The sequence below is a fragment of the Lepidochelys kempii genome, chromosome 10 (genome assembly GCF_965140265.1).
Source record: "Lepidochelys kempii isolate rLepKem1 chromosome 10, rLepKem1.hap2, whole genome shotgun sequence".
In the NCBI taxonomy this organism is placed as follows: domain Eukaryota; kingdom Metazoa; phylum Chordata; order Testudines; family Cheloniidae; genus Lepidochelys; species Lepidochelys kempii.
Window position 1 is genome coordinate 49,641,951 of NC_133265.1, and position 26,688 is coordinate 49,668,638.

General features: G+C 43.9%; 1 protein-coding gene across 1 annotated transcript in view; it reads left to right on the forward strand.

The window, feature by feature from the left end:
• The window catches only part of PEAK1 (pseudopodium enriched atypical kinase 1), a 239,360-nt gene extending 226,147 nt beyond the window's left edge, over positions 1-13,213 (forward strand). Inside the window, exon 7 of the mRNA XM_073303500.1 lies at positions 13,050-13,213. Within this exon, the coding sequence (XP_073159601.1) occupies positions 13,050-13,154 (105 nt within the window). The 3' untranslated portion in view covers positions 13,155-13,213. The remainder of the gene's footprint in view (positions 1-13,049) is intronic.
• The last annotated feature ends 13,475 nt before the right edge of the window (positions 13,214-26,688 follow it).

Below are 26,688 nucleotides of genomic sequence, written 5' to 3' on the forward strand. Positions count from 1 at the left end.
TCTTTAGTAATGGCCATTGTATTAACAAGGCAGATGCAATGTTTAATGTCTCCTGGTCCATACAGAGAGATCAGAGTTATCATAATTAGGGCAGAGAATAATGCAGTCTTCATGTTCATTCCTCCCTGTGGCTTCTTTGCACTGTTCTATCAGCGTACTCCAACCTCAAAGGATTAACCTTTTCTGAAGTGAAGAGAATTCATACTCCACATTCATTTGATCTTGGGCTTCCCTCTGACTTCTTAATAGGTTTCATTTCTGCCGTCAAGGGAGACGTACTTCTTGGGGGTGAGAGCCAGGGATTTCGGGGGGTATACACCTCCCCTGAATTTTCCCAACACCCCCCCTCCCGGCAGTTACATGCAGTGTTGCCAGTTTAGTCGTTGGTTGGAAATTTGAATTGAAATTGAAACATTAATACACACTTTAAAAGCATATACAGCATATGAGAAAATACTTGTACCTGAAAAAGCATAATGGATTTGAAAAGTATGAACAAAGACTAGCCTCTTCATACAGCTGTTATTTATGACAATATCGGCACATTTGTTTTGGCTATATTCGCCTACCTAATAATTTCAAATTATGATTTGTAAGCAAGGTCTGAATGAGCTCTCCCCTGATACCTAGTGATGAGCCAGTGGTGGTTAGAAAGGCTTCAGGACCAGACTGTATTTTCATGCACACCTACTCTGCCTAGATATCCAACAGACACAGCTGTGTTGCCCAAGTGATCAATTCTGGCTGGTGCTGTGTTACAAATCACTTAAGTATTAAATGTGTGGGGGTCATGAAATGTTGTTTTCTTTATTGTATGAGTAAAGGGCAGCAGAACTGTACTTAGGCTGACTGCATGAGGGGGTCTCCTTCCGTGCTTAATTTGTGCTAGGGCTTGCTATGGCTGAGCCCAGGCACTTCTAGGCTTGGTAGTTCATAGACCTGGGACCTCTGGGCTTGTCACATCAGTTATGAAAGTAACAAACTTGCTTGAGCCCCGGCACCTCTTTCATTACAAATTAAGCACTGGTCATCCTCAACTGAACTGCACTCCCTAAGCAGGAGGTTTGGATGCCATATCCTAGTGAAGAGAGAGGGTGGGGCACAGGTGTTTTGCTTGATGGTATGGGCTGTGCCTAAGAGTCACAGACACTATTTGACCTGACCCTCTCTCCTATTTAGAGATAGAGCTGATTAGGTTCCATAGAGAGTTTTTTGGTTTGTAAAGTGACCACTAGAGCTGAAATCACTGATAATCAGGTCTAAGTGCTTAGACCTGCTGTGGGACAGTGTTTCTGTGGAAGACACAGCCCAGCCTGCACTAGCAGCGAGGTTCTCCCACTGAGCACTGAAATCACTGACAGCTGGGTGGAACCTCGAGAGATCAACTTGAAGAGGTCACAGTGGAAGGTGGCAGTAGAAGGTGACAGCGCAGGGCCATTGGGGATGGAGTGGTAGAGTGAACGGTGGCACGACAAACAACAGAGGCCAGAGCATTGGACAATGTTTCAGTGACTTCATTCCAGAATGCTAGATTTGTGACTGGGAAACACATAAATATACATTTTCTAGTAGGCCAAGATTTTTAAAATACATTGTTTGCCAAGGTCATTATCTCACATCATTGCTATCTCGAGAGGTCGTTATCTTGGGGAGTTTCTGTACTAAACTTTTTTATTATTATAATTATTTTTATGTAAGAATAGCCATATTGGGTCAGACCAATGGTCCATCTATCCCAATATCCTGTCTTCTGACAATGACTATTCCAGGTGCTTCAGAGGGATTGAACAGAACAGGGAATCATCGAATGATCCATCCCCTGTCATCCACTTCCCGCTTCTAGCGAACAGAGGCTAGGGACACTCAGAGCATGGTATTGCATCCCTGCCCATCCTGGGTAACAGCCATTGGTGGACCCAACCTCCATAACTTATCTAGTTCTTCACAACATCCCTGGCAAAAAATTCCACATGTGACTGTGCATTGTGTGAAGAAATACTTCCTTCTCCTTCGAGTAGTGTCCCTATGGGTGCTCCACTTTAGGTGTCTGTGTGCCCCTGCACCTCTAATCGGAGATTTTTGGTAGCAGTGTCCCATGCCACGAGGCTATTTAGCACTGCACGGGCGAACCCCCCTCTCTTCCTTCTCTACCCTCTTTGGCCTCTGAGGGAAGGAGCAGTTGTCCCTTCCTTATCTGTGTCATTAGCATAAGTAGTGTTTGTTTTGTTACCTTTGTTCTCCCGGAAAAGTACTCAGGCTAGTGTTTTATTTTATTTTATTTTATTCCTTTGGTTTAAAAAGAAAAGAGAAAAAGGAAAAGAACCTAACTTTCCTTCCCTGTCTGGGGGCATTCCCCCGCTCCCCCCGGCATCTAGTAGACTCATAATTATTTTCTTTCAGTTAAAAAAAAAAAAAGTAAAGACGCTGTTCTTCTGCATATTCCTCCCTGCTAGAGCATGACACCCCCTGCCAAGGGGCTTGCCTGGCTCTCTCTGCTCCAAGTGGTGCCTCTCCTGCCAGGAGTCAGTTCCTGGAATGGCCAGACTGTGGCCTGGGAGACCCTCACAGACGTGCTTTATCTGCCACACCTAAAACTGCAGCCTCACAGGAGCTGGGAGCTGAAGTAAAAATTCCTCCTATAGAGAAAACACTTCAGTCTGCAGGGGCCTCCCGTGGGTGTTGACCCCGGATCATCCCCAGAGCCTTCACTTCAAAAGGGGTCGAGTGGTGAAGAGGAGGAGAGAGAGAGAGAGAGAGAAAGAAGAAGAAGCCACCAGCAGACTCCCCCTGGAAAGGCTCCTCCGAGCAACTGGCCAGCCAGAGGGGTTGTTCCCCAGTGCGGCCATCTAAGCAGGACAATACTAGCAGAGGAATCTCCTGCTGTGAGCTCAGCTGCCACTCTGGGTCCGCACCAAAGCTCTGGAAGCTGAAACGTGAGAAGGGGCTTCCTGCTGTGAGCTCTGCCCTGCTCTGAGCTTTGCTCTTGGCACCAACAATTGCCTTCTGCAAGAGGAAGTTACTCACCTTGTGCAGTAACGATGGTTCTTCGAGATGTGTGTCCCTATGGGTGCTCCACTTTAGGTGTCTGTGTGCCCCGGCACCTCTAATTGGACATGTTTGGTAGCAGTGTGCCTTTGAGCCCACGCATGTGCTCTCCCTCCGTCGTGGTCTGCCTCGAGGCTGTTCAGCACTGCACGGGCGAACCCCCCTCACTTCCTTCTCTACCACAGAGCCCTGTAGAGAACTCTGAAGTAGAGGGGAGGAGGGCGGGTTGTGGAGCACCCATAGGGACACACAACTCGAAGAACCATCGTTACTGCACAAGGTGAGTAACTTCCTCTTTTGTTTGTTTTAAACTTGCTACCTATTAATTTCATTGGGTAACCTCTGGCTCTTGTGTTAAGTGAAGGTAAATAACACTTCCTTATTCATTTTCTCCAGTCAAGATGTTATAAGCCTCTATCATATCACCCCCTTAGTCATCTCTTTTCCAAGCTGAAAGTCCCAGTCTTTTTAATCTCTCCTCATAGGGAACCTGTTCCATACCCCTAATCATTTTTCTTGCCCTTGCCTGTACCTTTTCCAATTCCAATATATCTTTTTTGAGATGGGGTGACCAGAAATGCATGCAGTATTCCAGATGTGGGTATATGATGTATTTATATAGTAAAAGTGGAGGAGCTTGGTTTGCCAGACTGATCAGCTAAGCCAATACTGGCAACCTATATGAAAAGGCTGCAAAGCACCATGCCTCTGGGCTGCATCAACATGCAGAAAGCCTTATAAGCCAGTCACTGTCAAAGCCGATTTTAGAAGAACTTAATGAGGCTGTTAATGCTGGAGACACAATCCAGTTTATGTGAATCAACATGGCTGTTGTATCTCTTGCCTAAACAGAAAGTATGATGCCACACACTACAAACTGGAAGCCAACGTTAAGTGCATTGTCATTTGTTAATCCTGAAGTTGGACACTGGTTTCAAACAAGACTGGCAAATGCTCGCTATCTTTCTGAAAAAACTCAGCTGACTCTCTAGAAGCATACAGTGCAACAATGAAAGACTCAGCAGCTGAAAAAGTGAAGAACACTCTCACGATATTCAAAATATGTGCATACATGGCTGATGAATGCACCAATGCAAATAGGCATCAAGTATTAGGTCACTATGTATGTTATCTTGATGTCTGTGGTAGGCCAATAGATGCATTCTAGATGTTAAGGTTATAGAAGACACATCAGCTGCATCTGTGACATCTTAGAAGAGTTAAATGCTTGTAAATTGAACCCCAAACAGAGGGCTGCTTGTACATTTGGTGGAGCCACAAACTTCTCTGGAAGACATGGTGGAGTACAAGCTTTGCTCAGAGAAAAGTGTAACCGTAATCTCTCCTCTACACATACTGCAGAGGCCATCGACTCCAGCTAGTGCAAGTACAAGCTGCAGAATCTTCAAAAGACATTAAAAAGCCATACATTTAATGGCTTTTTATCCTCTTTTTTTTCAGCAAGAGTCCAAAAGGACTGAACATCTTGGAAACAAATAGAAGATATAGTGAGATTGAAGTTCAAATTAGTCCAACCTGGGAAAACCTGCTGGTTTTCTCATGAGCGGATTCTTGGCTGTTGTCTTAAAATTACTGCAACTGTTATTACTGGCTTTGAAAAGTATTCACCAAGATAAGACAGATCTAAGTAGTGAGGCTGGTGGACTACTTTTGTTACTAAGTTTAGAGAAGACTATTGCCATTCTCTCTCTTGTAAGTCTACTGTTGAAACCACTTGGTTCATTAAACAATGTCATCCAGGCATCTGCTACAACAGTAGTAGATCTTTGTCCAGCAATAAAAGCTATACTTGGATCAATCAGAGAGCTATCCATTGAAAATGTACTGGAAGACGCAAAGACTTCAGTCCAGAAGTTGACTAATGAAGGTACTTATATTGAGTCCTTAAGTGAAGAGGACAAAAAGTGTTAAGCCAGCTGAACAAATACACAAACTTGATTCTTCTAAATCTACAATAGTGATTTCTGGATTCTACTCAACCTCCACGTAGCTTTTACAGATGCCTGTCTTATAAAACACCTACAGTTGAGTGGAGGGAGGCACTACCAGCAATAGGGCTACTATGTGATCAGAACAGAATAGAGAATTTTGAACACAGAGTGGAATATCATACGACGAACGAATGAAGATTTAACTTCAGCTTCTTTATCATCACTAGTGGTTCGATCCAATCTTTGTGCTATGTTTCCTGGGATGAAAGAAGTAGGAATTCATCTCTTGCTACTATCAGTCACAACAGGGACAGTTGAGCATTGTTTTTCATCATTGAATAGAATTTTGTGTTCTGAAAGAAGTTGCTTTCTGCCTGATCGTGAGCATATTATGAAAGACTGGAAGTAACGGACACACAAGAAGACACCAAAGAGTGCAAAATTACAACAAGAAACCAAGTTGGATGTAGATGTAGCACTTCATAGTAGGCTTGAGTAGCCAACTTTAATTTTTGTGATGATTTTAAAACATGAGTTAAATCTAATAAAATGGTTGCAAAACATTTTGCAGTTTTTACTATGGTACTATACTGCCCACCTTTGCCCTCATGGCCTCACCCCCCCCCCCCCATGAATATTCCAACACCCCCCCTCCCCCGCATTTAAATTCCTGGGGAAAACACTGGTGAGAGCTAAATCCTCTAAAGTCAACATAGCTTAAGCTGTTTAGTCTTGTGTCCGAGTACCCTCTAGTGGCAACAATGGAAACTGCAGGCACTTATGTGGACTCCAGACATATTTTGCAAAGACCAAGCCAACTCTAAAGCTCTGTCTTACCCTAAGCATATTTTCTAACAGTTTGTCACAGTTGCTAGCACCAATTCAGCTCCACCAGTGTTAACAATGATGGGAGCCCTACTGTAAACCAGCTGCTGCTGTTATATTAACCACTATGTTGATTAGACCTGCTCTGAGAAAAATGACATGACACGTTGATTAAAATGGTGATGGCAGCATGCCTACACTAGGGCTCTCATTACGAAGCTGAGCCAGTGTTAGCAATTTCCCTAGAATGGACAGGGCTTAAATGACCTGCTGTGAAGAAATAAAATGGCTTCAGTGATTTTTTATATGTTGTGACAAAGCAGGATGCCTCCAAGGCATTCATCTGCCTCAGAATTCACATTTCATCTGATCCGTTACCTTGAAGCATACGACTAAATGGAGGGTCCATTCAAAAGCAGATGGGTTAATATATGTCTTTCACAATCACGTAGACACACTTCAGTGATAGTGAGACAAAACAGCCCCATTTCATAGAAAGATTTCATAGTCAACAGTAGCTACAGATGCTAATTTATTAGTGTACAACAGATGATACTGCAACCATTTGGAGCCATTCTGTGGTTATGCATGAGAACAGCACTATTTGCAAAATTCTGTTTTAAACCCTGAGGGCTTGATTGTCCTCATTCCCTGGCTTTATGCTGGTGTATTCCATTGACTTCAGCGAGGTTACTCAGAGTCTAGATGGTAACTGTGATCAGAATCAGACCCCCAAAATGTAACTTTGCTATGCACTCACATGCACGTTTGAATGTGCAGACACTGACTCAAAGCCCTTTCCAAAGCAGCCAACTGAATTCTAGCTGTTGTCCCCATCCTTTTCAAAAACACACCATCAACCAGGACTCTGTAGGTGTCAGTAAATATGTAACTTAGCTAATGAAGTGAAAAAGCACAAGAACAAATCTGCACAGATACACCCCCAGAACCCCAACCAGGGGTATTCTATCTGCTCCCCAAGATCCATAAACCTGGAAATCCTGGATGCCCCATCATCTCAGGCATTGGCACCCTGACAACAGGATTGTCTAGCTATGTAGACTTCCTCCTCAGGCCCTACGCCACAAGCACTCCCAGCTACCTTCGAGACACCACTGACTTCCTGAGGAAACTACAATCCATCGGTGATCTTCCAGAAAACACCATCCTGGCCACTATGGATGCAGAAGCCCTCTACACCAACATTCCACACAAAGATGGACTACAAGCCGTCAGAAACAGTATCCCCAATAATGTTACGGCAAACCTGGTGGCTGAACTTTGTGACTTTGTCCTCACCCATAACTATTTCACATTTGGGGACAATGTATACCTTCAAATCAGCGGCACTGCTATGGGTACTCGCATGGCCCCACAGTATGCCAACATTTTTATGGCTGACTTAGAACAACGCTTCCTCAGCTCTCGTCCGCTAATGCCCCTACTCTACTTGCGCTACATTGGTGATATCTTCATCATCTGGACCCATGGAAAAGAAGCCCTTGAGGAATTCCATCATGATTTCAACAATTTTCATCCCACCATCAACCTAAGCCTGGACCAGTCCACAGAAGAGATCCACTTCCTGGACACTACAATGCTAATAAGCGATGGTCACATAAACGCCACCCTGTACCGGAAACCTACTGACCGCTATGCCTATCTACATGCCTCCAGCTTTCATCCAGACCACACCACACAATCCATTGTCTACAGCCAAGCTCTACGATACAACCGCATTTGCTCCAACCCCTCAGACAGAGACAAACACCTACAAGATCTTTATCAAGCGTTCTTACAACTACAATACCCACCTGCTGAAGTGAAGAAACAGATTGACAGAGCCAGAAGAGTACCCAGAAGTTACCTACTGCAGGACAGGCCCAACAAAGAAAATAACAGAATGCCACTAGCCATCACCTTCAGCCCCCAACTAAAACCTCTCCAACGCATATTCAAGGATCTACAACCTATCCTGAAGGATGACCCATCACTCTCACAGATCTTGGGAGACAGGCCAGTCCTTGCTTACAGACAGCCCCACAACCTGAAGCAAATACTCACCAGCAACCACATACCACACAACAAAACCACTAACCCAGGAACCTATCCTTGCAACAAAGCCCGTTGCCAACTGTGTCCATGTATCTATTCAGGGGACACCATCATAGGGCCTAATCACATCAGCCACACTATCAGAGGCTCATTCACCTGCGCATCTACCAATGTGATATATGCCATCATGTACCAGCAATGCCCCTCTGCCATGTACATTGGCCAAACTGGATAGTTTCTACGTAAAAGAATAAATGGACACAAATCAGACATCAAGAATTATAACATTCAAAAAGCAGTCGGAGAACACTTCAATCTCTCTGGTCACTCGATTACAGACCTAAAAGTGGCAATTCTTCAACAAAAAAACTTCAAAACCAGACTCCAACGAGAGACTACTGAATTGGAATTAATTTGCAAACTGGATACAATTAACTTAGGCTTGAATAAAGCCTGGGAGTGGATGTGTCATTACACAAAGTAAAACTATTCCCCCCCCCCACCCCACTACTGTTCCTCAGACGTTCTTGTCAACTGCTGGAAATGGCCCACCTTGATTATCATTACAAAAGGTTTCTCCCGCCACCCCCTGCTCTCCTGCTGGTAATAACTCACCTTACCTGATCACTCTCATTACAGTATGTATGGTAACACCCATTGTTTCATGTTCTCTGTGTATATAAAATCTCCCCACTGTATTTTCCACTGCATGCATCCGATGAAGTGAGCTGTAGCTCACGAAAGCTTATGCTCAAATAAATTTGTTAGTCTCTAAGGTGCCACAAGTACTCCTTTTCTTTCTCAAGCGACGTAGGCATTTTGGCATTGCTGAAGTAATCTCTATTCTCTGTAACAAACTGTCATGGACTGAGATAAACAAAACCCTGTTGGTAGGCTCCAGTGACAACTAAAACATACCGCTCAGGAAAAATGACAGCCACAAAATGTCTTAGGTCTTCTCCACACACAATAATTGTACCAGCTTCTTTAAAATCTGTTTAAAAACCAATTTAGTTAAATCAATGCAAACCCTTATGTAGACACACTTATTTGATCTGAATCTGCCCATACAGATTTAGCTTGTGCCTATATATTTATCAACACAAGCTGAATCAATATGAACCAGGTTTAAAGCAAAATAAGGAGTGTCCACACAGGGTTTTGCACCAGTTTTAAAACACACCTTTAGATAAACTGGTGCAACTTCGGTGTGTAGGACCAAACCTCTTCACTTGTGTAACCCTTCTGCCCGTCAGAGTTGGCAGCAACAAGGGCCGGGTTCAATATCTAGGGGTTCCATTCCAATAACACAATGCAAACCGGCTCGAGCCCCCACCCAGTGACCTGGGACAAATATATACCACCCCCGCTGGGCGCCTCCAAGAGGCAATACTTCCCCTCTCGCAAGCACATAGTCTGAGTGTAGCAAAAGTCTTTTAATAACAGAGAGAAACAATGTGGCATTATGTTGGGGAAACACCACCAACAGGACTCATAACACAACCCATGAGCAAAAACAACCCCACCCCAGGCAAATTGGGGCATGCCCTTTTGCCTTTGGTTCTTGAGTCCAGCAACCCCAAATCACCCAAAGTCCCAAAAGTCCAATGCCCCAAAAGTCTCTGTCCCTGGTCAGGGCAGCCCCAGAGTTCGAAAGTTTATCGGCGGAGCTTTACCTCCCAACCTGGGTGGAAATGGGACGGGGGTAAGAGGCACCTTACGTGATCTGAAGCTGACCGCCCCATAGCTCCATAGCGGCGCTCCGCCAGCCGCCCCACGAACTCCTTCGCTCAGCTGCCCCACGAACTCCTTCACTCAGCTCCACGGCCCACAAGCAGCTCCTGCCATCCACACACTGCTCCGCGTCGAACTGCTTCACCAGCCGTCCCGCAAACTGCTCCACAATATATCTTCAGGCTCCCCCACTACTTAACACAACACTCAGTGATTTCAGCTCTTAGGTGAATTCAGCTTGTAGTAGGGAAGCCCCAGTGCTGGTGCACTGTCAGCCCAAAGTGAGCTCAGCAGCCTATAACTAGACTTCTAATGAAATCAAAATTAGCTCTGATATTCCACAGTGGAGAGAGGAGGAAGTGCAATCAGCATGTAAGGCCCTCACCAAGGGGCCCATGCCACCAAGTACTACTACTTGTCCCCAGCCTCTCTCCATTCACACAGTTTTGGAACCCATGACCCTTGCCTAGCGAGTGCTACTTAGTTGATGGTGAATCCCTCCATCATAACAAAAGGCCACGTACAGTTCCAAGCACAGTTCCCATAATCAGGGTAATAATTTATTCTTCCTGCCCCAATAACAGAGACACTGGGGATCCCACAGCAGCCAAAGTGACCATTTGGGCAGCTATGGTCTCATTCTAGGCGTGGTGGGTGTGCCTATGCAAATGAGATCGGCCCCTGAAGTTCTTTTCCACAACTTGCCACACCTCACCACCAGATGTCAGGGTGGAGCTCATCCTGACACTGCTTACACTTGTCAAAGAAATTTAAGCACAAAAGCTCAGGGGCCATACACATGCCACAGCCCTCAGCGTCCTAGAAAACTCAATTTGGCCCCTGCTGACCTCCAACTCGTTTGCTGCTACCCTGTTATGTGTGAGCCATCCTCTCTCTCGCCTCCCACCTCTGCCACCTTCCCCCACCCTCTCTCTCCCCCTACCTAGCTCTATTGGTTTTAACCCTCAATCAGATAGAAGTAGCTCAGAGAGCAAACTATTCAGCTCACCCATTTGCTGTATCCCATCCAAGCAACTGTCACATTTCTAGTGTCAATGGGCCAAATTCACCCCTGGTGTAGCTTCATGGACTTCAGTTCAGTACCCTGTCTGTGCAGCAATGGGGAATCCAGCTCTCCTGAAGCAGGGCCATAACTGCAGAACTTCTGGTTAAAAAATTAACTTCTGTGCTGAGTAAAAACTGCACTGCAGTCACTGCCTGGCTGCTCACCTTGTGCAGCCTGTACATAAAAACAAGTTCTTTCAGCTGCACAGGAGAGGAAAGAGACTGGGTCATTACCCCTCATAACCTACTGGAGAGGAAAGGTGTGTGCCTTCTTATCCTCAGATTATTCTGGCTGCTGACCTGGACTAATACACAGTGAGCAGGTAGACGCAGTTGTTAGCACTATATTGGATGCAGAAGAAACTTCATGGTTCATTTCATTCAAACAGGTGACGCCCAGTACCTGACAATAACAAAGCAACCAACTTAAAGAAGAGTTGACACCATCAGAAACAGCTCGAATAGACATAGCCCCACACTAAAGCACTGCAGTGAGTAACCGCAGCTGTTCCCAAGTTCAAAGGGGAAGATTCTATAATATAATGAGTATATCACACTTCACACTACCCGAACACACACAACTGCTAACTAGAATCCTGGCCCTAACAGCTACTACATAGAGCCCAGTGTATGCATTTTTGCAGCATACAGTATATCTTCCACCTTTCACATGTTGTGTGGTATTTTACTTTGTGCAGGGCGCTTGACAAGCAACCATCAAGACCTGAACTATTGATCTTCTTCCAGTGCTTGCACATGTCCATTCCAATATAGGTATGTGCCACCGAGCACAGTTACCAGCATTTTTTCCCTTGGTGGTATCTGTTGGGTTGGCTCTAGCGCCCCCTGGTGCCGTAGGCTCATAGCGCCGGTATAAGGGGCCCTGCCAAGCCCACACCCTTCTAGGTCCTTCTTAACACCCATAATGGTTGCTGGAACTTCCCTCGTTGCTCAGACAATCTTTTGTAGTGATTTCCTTCTCAATTGTTTTGTATATAGTTATCGTAGTTAATTAGTTTGAAAGTAGTTTTCAAATTACTTTGAAACATAGTAGTTAAAGTAGCTTGGACATCTCTACACTTGCTGGAGAGGCTTGTCTGCTCCCCAGTGCCAGGGTATGCCTCAGTCACCGGGCTTTAAGTCCTGCTCTTCCTGTAGCAAGTTGATGCCACTGAGCGACCCACACCCAAGTTGTCTCCAGGGTTTTGGAGAAGCTCTCAGGAAGGATCGCTGTCAGATCTGCAGGGAGTTCAAGCCCTGCACCCAGGGGTGTGGGTCATGGGGAAGAGGCGGGGCAGGGGCTGGAGCAGCACGCAGCTGCATAGGGCACCAGGCAGTTTGGTGCCCCAAATTTCCTGCTGCCCTTCGCAGCTGCATACTTTGCGTATGGGTAGGGTGATGCCTTCAATCTTCTGTCACTACTGTTGCCATCCAGTTGGGGGATTAGAAACCATGGCTTACAGTACTATGAGTTCATCTTTCACCTCTGAAGACCTGGGCTCAAGTCCTGCTCGGATTACCTAGGTTTCTCTCTTCTCTCTATTGGTATCAATTCACCTCACTCAAACAAAAAAAAACCTAACATGCCCTTAGTGTCTGCTCTACTGGGACTCTGATATTAGGGATGCTACAAGTTGAGATGTATGGGAACTCTTAAATAGGGCCTGATGCGAGGCAGTATTACAGGTTCATGAGCAGTAAATCAATACACACAAAGAAAAAAAATATGTAAATCTTAAACTTCCTCCATCAGTGTCTCCTGCTATTGTATCCTGAGTATATAAAGCCAGTTGTGGCTTTTCCTTTTGTTTTTGTTATGGCAGGTGACTTTTAGTTAAATCACCACTAGAGCTGATTCAGGACACACATGGAGGAGGATTGCAAAGCCCAGTAAATGTCATCTCAGCAAAAGGCACTGAAATCATTGCTACATTTTATACTAGTGTAATATGTGTCTGTAACTGGGAGATTTATTGCAAATGTGTTTTTATACCTACCCCTCTTCATGGCAGCCAGCAGACCATATCAGTCTTTCTGCTCAAGGCATAAATAGGATGCTGCAGCCTTACGGTCTGTGCAGCCAACCCACTTTGTACACTATCCATTAATGACATGTCCCACGTTAATACGGTATCATATCTTCTTAGTAGTAGTATTTATTATTTGTATTACCATCGTCAGAGACCAGGATTCCACTGTGCTTGGTGCTGGATAAACAGAAGAAAAGAAGTCCCTGCCCACAAGGAGCTTACAATCCAAGTGATATCACTGTTATAAGTGAGAACAGATGGGGATAGCCAGATAGATGAAGGAGTACAAGGAAACAATGGTTCCTACACACCACCAGTTTAAACATTGTCATGTTTTTCCTAGGCATCACAGCAAAAGAGGGACTTGAAGGTGGATAATAAGGCAGCTTTGCAGATGTTTATGGGGAACTCCTCCCAAGAGAGAAGGGCAACATGGGAGAAAACATGAAGGTGCTTGTTTGAAAATTGAAGTGAGTGATGGAGGCTGGCTTCATGGGCTGATTGGAGGTGAGTGCCCACAGCTTGATAGTGAATAAGAGATGATAGGGAGGGTGGGGATTGACCACAAAGGACCTGGCAAATGAATAGAGGCATCTTATCTCTGATGGAATAAAGGAGGAGAAACCAGGGAAGGAATGCAAAGTGAGAAGTAACATGGTCAAAGTGACGGGCATGGAAAATGATTTTAGCTGCAGCATTCTGAATGGATTTGAGCAGGTTAGATAGGATTTGCAAAGGCAAGAGGGAAGGAGAAGGATGAGAACTCAGATAAGAGTTTTAGCTATGTGGATGGGTAACAGAGCCATATCTTGGTGGTGTTATCCAGAAAGAATCAGCAAGGTTTAGACATAGCCTGTATATGAGACCCTAAAAAGAGGTCTGAGTCAACTGTGATGCCGAGGCTCTGGGCATGAGTAACTGGCAGGATGGTAGTGGTGTTGGGATTGCTTGAGAAAGGAGGTAGCTTGGGGGGCGGGTTGGGGCGTGGCAGGGGAGGGGGGAGATTAGAAGCTCTGTTTTTGCCATGTTGAGCTTGAGCTGACAGCTAGACATCCAAGAGATGTCAGAAAGACAGGAGAAGATATTAGTTCAGATAGAAGGAGATAGATCTGGAGTAAAGAGGTAGATCTGTGAGTTATCAGCATAGATGACAGTTGAATTTGTTTGCAAAGGAGGACTTGTGGCACCTTAGAGACTAACCAATTTATTAGAGCATAAGCTTTCGTGAGCTACAGCTCACTTCCTCAGATGCAAACTGCAGTTTCCACGATATGCATCTGAGGAAGTGAGCTGTAGCTCACGAAAGCTTATGCTCTAATAAATTGGTTAGTCTCTAAGGTGCCACAAGTCCTCCTTTTCTTTTTGCAAAGGAGATTACCCTGAGGTAGCATGTAGAGGGAGAAGAGAAGGGAACCAAAGACAGAGTCCTGAGGAATCCTCACAGGAAGTTGGAGAGTGAATGAGGAGGATCCTCTGAAGGACATGCTGAAGGAGTTATTAGAGCAGTGGTCCCCAAACCGTGGAGTGTGGAAGAACATCTGTGGGGAGAGGGCGCAGTGGGGCCCAGGCCAGCGCCCATGGGGTGTGGAAAGGGAGCACCTCTCAGTCCTGTTCTGCCCTCAGGTCCACTCCAGCCCCAGCTGCAGCCCCCAGCTCCGCTCCCAGCCTGAGGGGCCCAGACACATTCCATTACTGGTAAGGGGGAGGCGCAAGAGGAAAAGTTTGGGCACCACTGGATTAGAGCGATGGGCGAACCAAGAGAACACAGAGTCATGGAAGCCAAGGGAGTACCGTAGTTCAAGAAGAGCACCGTTGATTGTGTCAAAGGTAGCTCACAGGTCAAGGCAGAGGAGGATAGAGTACTGTTCTGAGCTTCAGTGAGGAGAGGTCACTAGAGACTTTGGCAAGAGCAGTTTCAGTGGAGTGCAAGGAGCGGAAGCTGGATTGGAGGTGGTCTAGGTTGGAAATGGGGCAAAGGAACTCCACACAGTGATTGTACACTGCACATTAAATGAGCTTAGAGAGAGAAAGGAGATGGGGCAGTACCTGGAGAGGCATGTCAGAGTCAAGGATGGATTTTTTTAAGATAGGAGAGACTAGAGCAAGCTTGTATTGTGAGGAGAAAGAGCTAAAGGAGGAGCCAGAGGTTAAGGAGAAGTGTTAACCTGGCATCACAAGAGCTAAATATGTCTTATCCTCATGGTTTTATTGTGTCAGAGTGATCCAAGTTATTTTGGTTTGGGTTTCTTTGAGCAGGGGTCAGAAGGTTTAATATAATTCAGTGACCAGTACTTATAAAAAAAAACAACTTTTCTACCAAGTATAGTGTCATTCTGCCATCTAGAGGACAAGGTGATAAAAGCAGCTAATAAAAAATAAATCTGATTCTCTTTAGTGGGTGAAATGGTGAAAGCCGTTTAAAAAAAACAGTGTCAGTATGTTGCAGTTCTAATATCAACTCTGTGTTCTCTTTACATTGCATGGTTAGTGGTGAATTGTACTGGCCCAGGACCACATTACACTGATTCTACAGAGTCATTTCTGCACACAGCATAAGAAGATTAACCTTAATAAGCCAAATTCCTGTACAATTGAGATGATGGACAATGAGTAGAGTTCTGCCTTTCAAGAGTGGGAACAGGATAAAGATTTTGATTAATGAAAGCACAAGGTCTGGAACTGAAATAAAGGCCATAAAATGATCCTGACCCCTTACACGGAGGATCAGATTGCTGTCTACATATGCCAATATCCTGCCTCCATGAGTGGCCAATATCAGATTAATCAGAGGAAAGCGAATACTCCATAATCTACACAAAAATCGCACAGCTGGTTGGGTATCTAGAGTGAGCAAGTCTCTTTCCAAACATTCACCAATTTATTCCTGAAAGATTTATTTTCTCCCATATCAATGCTCTAGTGTGTGTATCAGTATCTGTACAGTGTTCACTACCAAAGAGCCAACAATTAATACATACTAGAGTGGTACTGTACAAGAGAGACTGCATTATGGCTGTGGGATATCAGAGGCTGTGGTGTGGTACCTCTTCACAGACACTGATTTTTAATGGCAATAACTGTAAATGCTTGATAATTTATAAGTTATAAAATTATCCACTGCTTTTTAAAATTCAGCCCCACAGTTTGTCTCTGACCTTCTGCAGCAGTGAATCCAATAGATTGCCTCTGTGTTGCATGAAGCATTTCCCTTTGAATTTACTGCTCTGAATGCCCCAATCTCTCTTCACCCATAAATTCTGTCATACAGTCCCACTATCTTCATTGCCTTTATCTGGACTTTTCAGTATGTACAGTTTCTTCTCAGACAAAATAACCAAAACTGAACTGAGGGTGTTAGAAAAGGATATACTATCATTCCATAAAAATATTGTAACATTTTTCTTCTCTCTTTTTCTTATGGAATCCAAGCATCCAATTTGCCTGACGCTGGGCAGACATCTCCATGGGAAGCTACTTATGATCTTTTACTTCTAAAGATTCTGTAAACTCAGAGCATTAAAGAAAAGTTTAGAATATGTGAATTAGCCGGTTTAACCAAATTAAATCTCTCCTGCCATTTCGCTGCCTGACACTCCAGATTGCTTGGGTCCATCTGGAGGTCTCATAACCCCCTCCTTACTTTAAACTAGTCATTGACAGTTTTCACCAGCTGACCATTCACTTCTTCCTGCAGATCATCAATAAACACCTTAAGCAACACTGATCCCTAGGCACTGTTAATGTCTTTCCTCTCCAAGGAATATGTACTCATTATGAATCATTGTTTCCTAGCATTTCAGTGTTTTTTATTTCACTCACACTGGGTCAGAATCTATAAAATGTGTGCCTTCCCTAGTCCCAGCCAAATTGCTACTGATTATAGTAACTATTAGATGGTTCTTACACAGCACTTTTAATCCACAGATCTCAAAGTGCTTTATAAAGGAAGGACAGTATCATTATCCCCATTTGTAAAATGGGGAAACTGAAGCACAGGGATGGGATGTGACTTGTCCATGGTCACCTAGAAGGCCAGTGGCCTAAGTCTTTAGGCCACTGGCCTTCTAGGTGACCATCAACTATCAACAAAGCCAGACTGCCTCCTATAATATTTCCCATAACTACACAAACACTAATCCACACAAGGCCACCTTCGATACTCAACCAGTTTTGGTCATAGCAAAACTACTATAATGTTGTAACCCCATTTTACAAGTATCTTCTACTAATAGTTGCTTGAGCAGGAAAACGGCATCATTATACAACTTCCAAAAGGCAGATGAAATCCCTGAGGCCCTTTTAATAGTTCAGTTCTGCATCAATTAAATCACTGGGACTTTTGCTACAGATTTCAATGGGACTAGACCCTAAAACAGAGATTAGAGAAATGTACCTGTCCTCTGCCGGCATTTTCCTGTTTCACTGTTCCCTTCTGCCTGAGAGCACTGCCCTGTGCATTCTGTTTTGCAGGAATCAGCATGGGCTTTGAAGTTAGGACTGAATACCTCTCTCTTGTGACAGCTCGCATGCTTCAGCATTACTGAACAGACTCTTATCAGGAGGCCTTGGAGAACAGGTTTCAGGTGCTCAGCTAATCTGTCAACATGAACAGGATCCATGCCACTAATTCCCTAGGAACCTCTATGAAAATGAACATATGTTAGCCTATGGTGTCGGGGAACAAACTGAGCCTCAAACCTTTTGATACATTATTATGGTGATTGATTTATTCAGCATCTATTGCAAACTTCAAAGCACTCTACAGGGTCACAGATTATAACCATTCAAGGTTCACGTCACTTCCCCTTCACTGGAATGCAGCCTCCATGGGGTAGAACATTGCCACTATTATAACCATAGCAGTCATACTACAAAGTAGCTGAAGAAGAGAAACTGTAGATGAATTAGTATCCAATTAAAGCAATGGAAATTTAGGCAGAAAGAAATTACTCAATTACTGAAATTTGGCAGGACACCAGTGCTAGCTACCTATCATTGTGAAACCTCAAATGGTCAGGACTTCTGCATTATGGCTTAACAGCATCTCCAGCAGCCCAGTGCAGCCTCCCACACCAAGTTGTGGTTTGGGTACAGTACAGTACTGACACACTAGAAAGAGCAGCCTCTACTGAGCAACAGACTACAGGACTCCCTTCATCTTGATCACTCAAGTGTCTGGGAGCTGATTACAATGGGATTTTGAAAAATCACAAACTTTATTCTTCTCTGGTGGTCACTTCCTGAACAGCTGGGCTTAAGACATTACAGCAAAGCAGTCATGCAAATGTATTGGTAGATATTACAATTTTATTAAAGCTAATGTTAAAAAAATATATAATACATAGGTTGGGGAAAGAGTGTCTGTACATCTGGGTATAGTGCTTAGATTATCCACAAATATAAAGTTAGTTTTTAAAAGTCATATGATACATAGAGTACATAATCAGCAATAACCCAAATTTAGGTGAATAGATTTAACAAGAGAGTTTAGATATTAGAATCTGAATACTCAGGTACATCACTCATGAAAAGTTGTACAGGGATTTGGTTGTGGAAAGCAAAATATATCAATGAGTGGAGATTGTCCCTCAGTAATTGAGAATGAGGTTGGTTGTCTATTTAGAAAATACAATCCATGAGGAAAGTATTTGATACTTTCCTGACTGCGCTTATCATCGGCACTCCAGCTCATCCCTCCTGGTATTGCCAATGTCCAGTGATGTGTTCTATGTAGATGTCCCTCGACCACCAGATTGCGTCCGACACCATGAGTTGCTGCATCAGCCAAGCATAGCGTTGGTGACTATTGTAATAAAACAAGGAAGATACTTGACAAGCGCATCAAAAAAAGTGTTTGCTCTGGTTAAGCAGAATTGTAAAAAGCTGCATTAAAGGTGCAGTAAATCTGTGGACAATCATTGTGCCTTTGGCTTTGTCACATCCCACTGTGACGTTGCCACTGGTCCACATCCCATCTAGTCTCACTCAAGTGTTTTGGAGGTCTCAGCAATCATGATTGTCGCCTTCAGAAACCTAGGAGCAGCAGCTATGCTTCACACCGTGTGACAAAATCTTTGCAGCTTGTCCTAAAGGTTATCTGGAACCATGCAGACACAGTGAAACTTCCTGTGTTAGCAAGACCCTGTGTATGAGAGGAGAGTGCCTTCCTTATAAATACTAGACAGAAAGCCAGCTTTTACCTTTATATACTGAACTGTCTAACCTTGAAAATTATAGAACATATAGGGCCAGAACTGGCTTAGACAGGCTTCAGTGGAGCTAAGCCAATTTACACCAGCTGCGCATCTGGCCTGCAAGTGCAGTTAATTAGTTGCAATGATTTTGAGGGGAAATCATGTGAGATTTACAGATTTTCTGTATTTCTGTCAATACTCTTCCTGTCACTATAACTAAAATAAGTGTCTGAACCTGTTATCCATATGACCACAGGCTGCATATCACAGTGACAAGGGCACAGAGCAGCTCCCATAATGCCAATAACAACGTCTGGCTAACACAACTTTTTAATATCACCTTCCTTCCCTATGCTCTTTTTTCTTTGATTTTATTCAGAATTCCCCCCTTTTATTAATTAAATGTCAACTTTCTATATATCTTGAAATCAGATTATCCATTAAACCAGCCTAAAGCAGTCAAAATTGATTAAAATAAAGGGTGGATGTTACATTATTTTTAATACAAATGATTTGGTTCGTGAGGCTTGGATTGAATTAAATGTGAAATCAAGTTAACTAGGGAATTAATTAAATTGGAAGCATCTGATTGCAATATTTCCTACCTCTCCAAATAACAGAAAGGGGCCGGTGGTACTACCGTGTATTCACTTTCTTCCCTGAAAACACGGAAGAGGATTTGGTTATTTACTGCATATGGGAAGTGCTGACTTATGCCGGAGATTGTGTGATGAGTGCTCAAAATCCTAAGCAATTTTTAAAGGGATATAACATAATAGCAAAGAGAACCGACTAGGTAATAGCCACATGTTAGCACTACAGCTGAAGAAAAAACTCATTGTTGGGTTCTTATAATAATGCACAATATGGGCTGGACTTCCGGAAGTCCTGAACAACCACAATTCCAGTGGAAGTCAACCGAAGCTGTGGGGGCTCAGCAGCTGTGAAAATCAAGCCATAGATCTTATTGCAAATGGCATAACTTCCTGTTTTGTTTGTCCCCCGGGTATTCTGTCAACATCACTTTATGATAATCCCATCTTTCCAGTCACACCGTGAGGTCTATCTAAAGTGCATTTATGATGGATTTGACATGAAAACCCATGTGATGATTTCTAATTTGGATGCATTTACTGGTTCTGAATAGCACAGTATTTTAAAGATTCCAGGTTGCTGTCCTGAGCAATCAATAGTTCTATACTGGCTCAGGGAACCAGCTGAGGGGTGGAGCTGAGTTTTGCTTCTCAGTTTTAAAATTCACCTTCCCAGAGCCTGCTACATGTCAAGAATTCCATCCCTGTTCTCCCCTTGGAATTCTGCCTTTGAATAATAAATGTGCGGGCATGATGGGCTTTGTTTTATTCTTTTGGATGAGCTTTTAAACTGCTTTTGGAGAAATATTTTTATTGACTTAGATGGATTGTTTTACTCCCCGCTCTGTGATAAATGCTAATTATTTAGTTGAGTAGATTGATTTGTCCTTAGAGCTATTTGGCTTCCCCTATAAATGTGTAAAATTACATTTTTCCTGCTTTAAATGTTTTCCTTTGTACTAATAAAGTGGTGCAGCAAGTGCAGTGAGCAGATTATTCCTTTCAGTCTAGTTTAAATGCAGTAGCCTGCCCTGCAAAAGCTATAAGCAAAGCAAAAGAAAGATCTTGGCATCCTGAAGTTGTGACCTAATTCTCTCCTTCTTGTCTCAAATGAGATTTCTCTTACTCTCTCCAAAATGTTTTAGGATCAGAATAGCTGCCCTTATACAGAACAATCCTTCCTCTCTGCTCCAGATAGGTCACTTCAAGAACAAAGGAAATAATTGTGAGTAACCATCTGGAACAAAAAACAGCCCCAGTGCTTACCCTGATGGTGAGTGCCTGGGTTGTGAAACATTTCAGATCTTTAGAAAAGGCTTTGCTTGTGTAAAATACAGCTGCATTTCAGATGATAGAGAAGGAATGACTTTATGCTGTTGACTTTATAAAGTTATCTGTACCCACTCTCAACCCGGAAAAGGTACCTGAATCTGATAATGGAATGGAATGCACAGTGGCCCATTCCTGGGGCAATGCTCTAAGGTGCATATGTCAGCTCTGTGGTTGGGTTGTGTAAGATGTCGTGCATTTTGGAAGCTGGGGTGCAGACCGAAAGGTTGGCTTGCGGTGGGAAATCATGCACTTCACAAAGAGATTGATCCAGTTCTCATACATATAGGGCCAGGTTCTTAGCTGGTGCAAACCACAACAGAGCCCCCCCCCACCAACACACACACACCCGTGCACACGCACACACTGATGGCCATGGAGCTACACCAGCTGAGAACCTGGTTCACGGTGTTAAAACTGAAGGAGGGGTAGGCTTGTCACCTGCCTTTGGTAGTGTATTTTATGTATATACTATATCTTTTAGATGATAAAATAGCATGATAACGAGCCTAATTGCACCTAGACATTTTAAAGGCTGCATTATAAAACCATAGAAACTGGAAGCTCAGAGTGAAAGCTGGCAGGTCCTTAGCCACATACAGATGGCATGGGGAGCAGCTAAGAGAGAGAGAATTCTTAAAAACATGACCATGCATCTGTAATTCCAGCATATGTTAATCTCATATGGGAGTGTCACCACGGTATCACCATTTTTGATGAAATGCTACAGCTAAGAGCCACTACATAATGTCTATTTCCACTAGGACAGCCCACCCAAGGAATCCCCAGTTCATAGTTTATTATGATCCTTGTGGTACATGGCATTGCTGCATTCTTTGCCCCATTAGCTCTTAGCTAGTTAATGTCTGTGTGGCACTTTAAAAATGTAAAGTGTTCTATGCAGTCCTGTAAATTCCCTCCTTTCCCCCAGGAAATTCACTGTCCTAAAGGGGAAACTCCATTGAATCATACTGGAAACCTGTTCCTCCCTTCCTGCAGAACAGGTGGTATGTTATAGCACCATGACTGTGCTGTAACATACCATCTGTTGTGCAGGAAGTCATGGGTGCTAAGCAGCAGTAATGAGCCAAAACATGAGAGGGGCTGAACATCTACAGCACTCAATGACTTCAGTGGTGCTCATGCAGGATATGGCCTGTTATCCATTCTTCAGCCTTTATCAAGCTTCTATGTAAAAGAGGATCTTCACGCATTAATATAAAGGGCAGTTATTCTGTTAATATGCTACAGTCAGCAGGGCGCATCCAAGAGATTTAGCTGTCTCGTGAGTCTCATTCAAACAAATTTAGGACATCCAGCAATGACATCCCATTGGCTACCAGGGCTGCAAGGACCTCTGCTTCCCCCCCCGCCCCACACACACACTATCCCCACACAATATCCTGTGTCATGAGAGCTAGGGATGAGTGGAAGGTTCAGAGCCACAGAACTGGTTCATGCCTCTGTAAGAGCAGTGTAGGGGAGCAGTGGATAAGAGGCTTGCAGTAAATGACTTGCTCCATTTGTCCCCTTGGAAAGCTCCCCACATGTCATTTTCTGACATGAGGAAGCAGCTTTGTCCTTATGGACAGAAAATACAAAACAACAACATTCAGAACAAGAAAATACATGAGATGGGAGGCTAATATGAGGGGGAAAGGAGTCATCTCTAAGGTGCCACAGGGACTGCTCATTGTTTCAGGGAAGCTGGCTGTATTTTAAAGAAGCTTTATTGAGGGTGCAGGAACAAACCATCCCAATGTGCAGAAAGAATAGCAAATACGTCAGGCAACCAGCTTGGCTTAACAGAGAAATCTTTGGTGAGCTTAAACACAAAAAGGAAGCTTACAAGAAGTGGAAACTTGGACTGATGACTAGGGAGGAGTATAAAAATATTGCTTGAGCATGCAGGGGTGTAATCAGGAAGGCCAAAGCACAATTGGAGTTGCAGCTAGCAAGGGATATGAAGAGTAACAAGAAGGGTTTCTACTGGTATGTTAGGAACAAGAAGAAGGTCAGGGAATGTGTGGTACCCTTGCCCCCCCCTTTCAGTAACCTAGTGACAGATGTTGTGGAAAAAGTTGAAGTACTCAGTGCTTTTGGTGCCTCGATCTTCACAGACAAGGTTAGTTCCCAGACTGCTGCACTGGACAGCACAGTATGGGGAGGAGGTGAGCAGCCCTCAGTGGTGAAAGAACAGGTTATGGACTATTTAGAAAAGCTGGACATACACAAGTCCATGGGGCCGGATGCAATGCATCCAAGGGTCCTGAGGGAATTGGCTGATGTGATTGCAGAGCCATTGGCCATTATCTTTGAAAACTCGTGGCGATCAGGGGAGGTCCCTGACAATTGGAAAAAGGCAAAGGTAGTGCCCATCTTTAAAAAAGGAAAGAAGGAGAATCTGGAGAACTACAGCTCAGTCAGCCTCGCCTCAGTCCTTGGGAAAATCATGGAACAGGTTCTCAAGGAATCCATTTTGAAGCACTTGTGGGGAGGAAGGTGATCAGGAATAGTCAAGATGGATTCACCAAGGGTAAGTCATGCCTGACCAATCTGATTGCCTTCTATGATGAGATAACTGGCTCTGTGGATATTGGGAAAGTGGTGGATGTGATATACCTTGAGTTTATCAAAGCTTTTGATACGGTCTGCCACAGTATTCTTGCCAGCAAGTTAAAGAAGTATGGATTGGATGAATGGACTATAACGTGGCTAGAAAGCTGGCTAGATCATCGGGCTCCATGGGTAGTGATCAATGGCTCAATGTCTAGTTGGCAGCCGGTACCAAACGGAGTCCCCAGGGGTCAGTCCTGGGGCTGGTTTTGTTCAACATCTTCATTAATGATCTGGATGATGGGATGGATTGCACTCTCAGCAAGTTCACGGATGACACTAAGTGGAGGGAGAGGTAGATACGCTGGAGGGTAGGGATAGGATACAGAGTGACCTAGACAAATTGGAGGATTGACCAAAAGAAATCTGATGAGGTTCAACAAGGACAAGTGCAGAGTCCTGCACTTAGGACGGAAGAATCCCATGCACTGCTACAGACGGGGGACTGACTGGCTAAGCGGCAGTTCTGAAGAAAAGGACCTGGGGATTACAGTGGACGAGAAGCTGGATATGAGTCAACAGTGTGCCCTTGTTGCCAAGAAGGCTAATGGCATATTGGGCTGTATTAGTAGGAGCATTGCCAGCAGATCGAGGGAAGTGATTATTTCCCTCTATTTGGCACTGGTGAGGCCACACCTGGAGTATTGTATCCAGTTTTGGGGCCCCCACTACATAAAGGATGTGGACAAATTGGAAAGAGTCCAGCGGAGGGCAACGAAAATTATTAGGGAGCTGGGGTACATGACTTATGAGGAGAGACTGAGGGAAGTGGGCTTATTTAGTCTGCAGAAGAGAAGAGAGTGAGCTGGGATTTGATAGCAGCCTTCAACTACCTGAAGGGGGGTTCCAAAGAGGATGGAGCTAGGCTGTTCTCAGTGGTGGCAGATGACAGAACAAGAAGCAATGGTCTCAAGTTGGAGTGGGGGAGGTCTAGGTTGGATATTAGGAAAAACTATTTCACTAGGAGGGGGGTGAAGCACTGGAATGGGTTACCTAGGGAGGTGGTGGAATCTCCATCCTTAGAGATTTTTAAGGCCTGGCTTGACAAAGCTCTGGCTGGGATGATTTAGTTGGGGTTAGTCCTGCTTTGAGCAGGGGGTTGGACTAGATGACCTCCTGAGGTCTCTTCCAACCCTATTCTTCTATGGTTCTACGATGATTCTAGGCCACCACATCAAGCAAGCACTGATTTTGTTAAAGGGGAGATGAACGGAGTCTGTTCACAGGTAGACATGCCACCTTCCCCTAGTGTGTGTAAGTGGAGGGGCTTCTGTGCCCCATAATAAAACAGCAACCATTCTCTTTCTATCTCCTTGGCTTTTCCCAGGTTATTGGAAGCCTTAATACATTGGACTGGGAATAAGGGAAAGGGGCACAAAGATTTATTGGACACCTCTGGCATGGCCAGTTCTTCCCCTGTAACTAGCACTGTCCCAGAATGCACTCAGTCTCATTTAAAACATTAGGATGGATTCTTTGAGGCCCACTCCTATTTCAGTCACTTCAAAATCCTAGTGAGAAACATGGATCCTGGATCCAACTCCCACTGGAGACAATCAGAAGCTTTCCAGAGACTTCAGTGGGGGCTGGTTCTGGCCAGGGAGGGAATCCTTCTGAAAGGCATAACATTCCTCCTTCCCTTATTAGCATAATCTTCTTTGTGCCTCTAACTATCCTGTCCTCTCACTGCCCATCGTATGTTCAAAATGTACCAATTTAGAGAAAGGCTGACCCTGCAGCATTCTGCTGTAGCAATTTGGCCTTTTTTTTCTGAGAAATATGAGGGAGTCTGATTCTACTGACTAAAACCCATCACAGGAGCCCTCTTTTTAACTCTTCCCTCCTGGAACAGTTTGCTGTGTGGGAGGACTGAGTGATCTATGCCTGACAGTGACAATAAAAGTAAAAATGGAACATAGCAGCTATTTTTACTGCAAATATATCATCATTGGGTGAAAAAAGCAAGAGTGGAAAAAATTGTGCAAGCCATTGTGTATTTCTTTTTCATAAAATCCCAACAATATATTTGAAAAGATTATACTGAAGTTAAGAAACTCCAAATTTGACCTTTTTCCCCTTTTATTTTCAAAGTCAAAGTGATTCTTTACATGATTTTTGTTAAATAAAATCCTTCAATGTTTTATTCTTGCCATAATCAATCAGTTGCTGTACCCAGCATCCATGAGCCACACAACCTTAATAAACCAGAGTGCATAACCCATTGCTTCTGAGTACATTTCTTTTGGTAAGGAAACATTACTAAACCCCCAAGGAGTTAGAGTAGACTATTCTGAACCTCCATTTATCACTAACTGTTACAAACAAAAAATGGAGAACAAAAGTAAGTTTTGAAATGGTTGAAGATAGCCTCTCCAATGTCTTTTTAAGCTTACTGGCCTCTTTGTAACAGATTGCTTTGATGAGGTTTTTGTTGATCTCTCAGTATAAGGTCACATGCCATTTTAACATTCAGAAAATGTCCAAAATATTCTCACACCATCCTTGTAGCTTTCAGAGGCCCAGGAGACACACTGACAACAGACTCTCTCTGCAACAGCCCTTTACTTGCTGATGAAGCAAACACATTTGTTCTACTGTGGTCACCCTTGCTATCGTTTCATTGGCCACCCCTAGCTTATTCTTTGCTGTCAGCTTCAGCAAAAAAATCATAATTGTAAAGCACAGAAAATGAGCTACTGAAGTCCTACTACGCCTTCCATTCTCCCTCCTCCCCCTGTAATGCATCAAACTGGCTGAGGGACTTTGTAACCAGGTTTGGCACATTGCTCTGAAATGTAAAGAAGCAGCTCTCTAATGAATCAACAGGAGTGCTGCATGAGAGACCCTCCAATGAAAGCATGGTCTTAGTAACAGCATCCCGTCCATATAGCAACCACTTGACTGTTGCTGACGGAAAGGCCTATAAATTATGCACCTAAACACGGACACTTGATGTTGCTAAGTTCACGTTCTATTCTAGCCCCAGAGCACTTTACATGTGAAATTAAGGAGGAAGCATTGTGCACATGTAAACCCACAAAATCTAACCGGAAATCTATGGATGAAGAACAAACTGCTGGTTCTGGTGGGATATTAGGGTTCTCTGGGAAAAGGGCCTGATTTTCCATGCTGTTACACCAGTTCTGGAATGGTACAACTCCACTGAAATAGGTAAAGTTTATGATGTAACCAACTGAAGAATTCTCTGTCTGACCTATGCTTAAAAGAAAATGAATAGAATTCTTGGCTT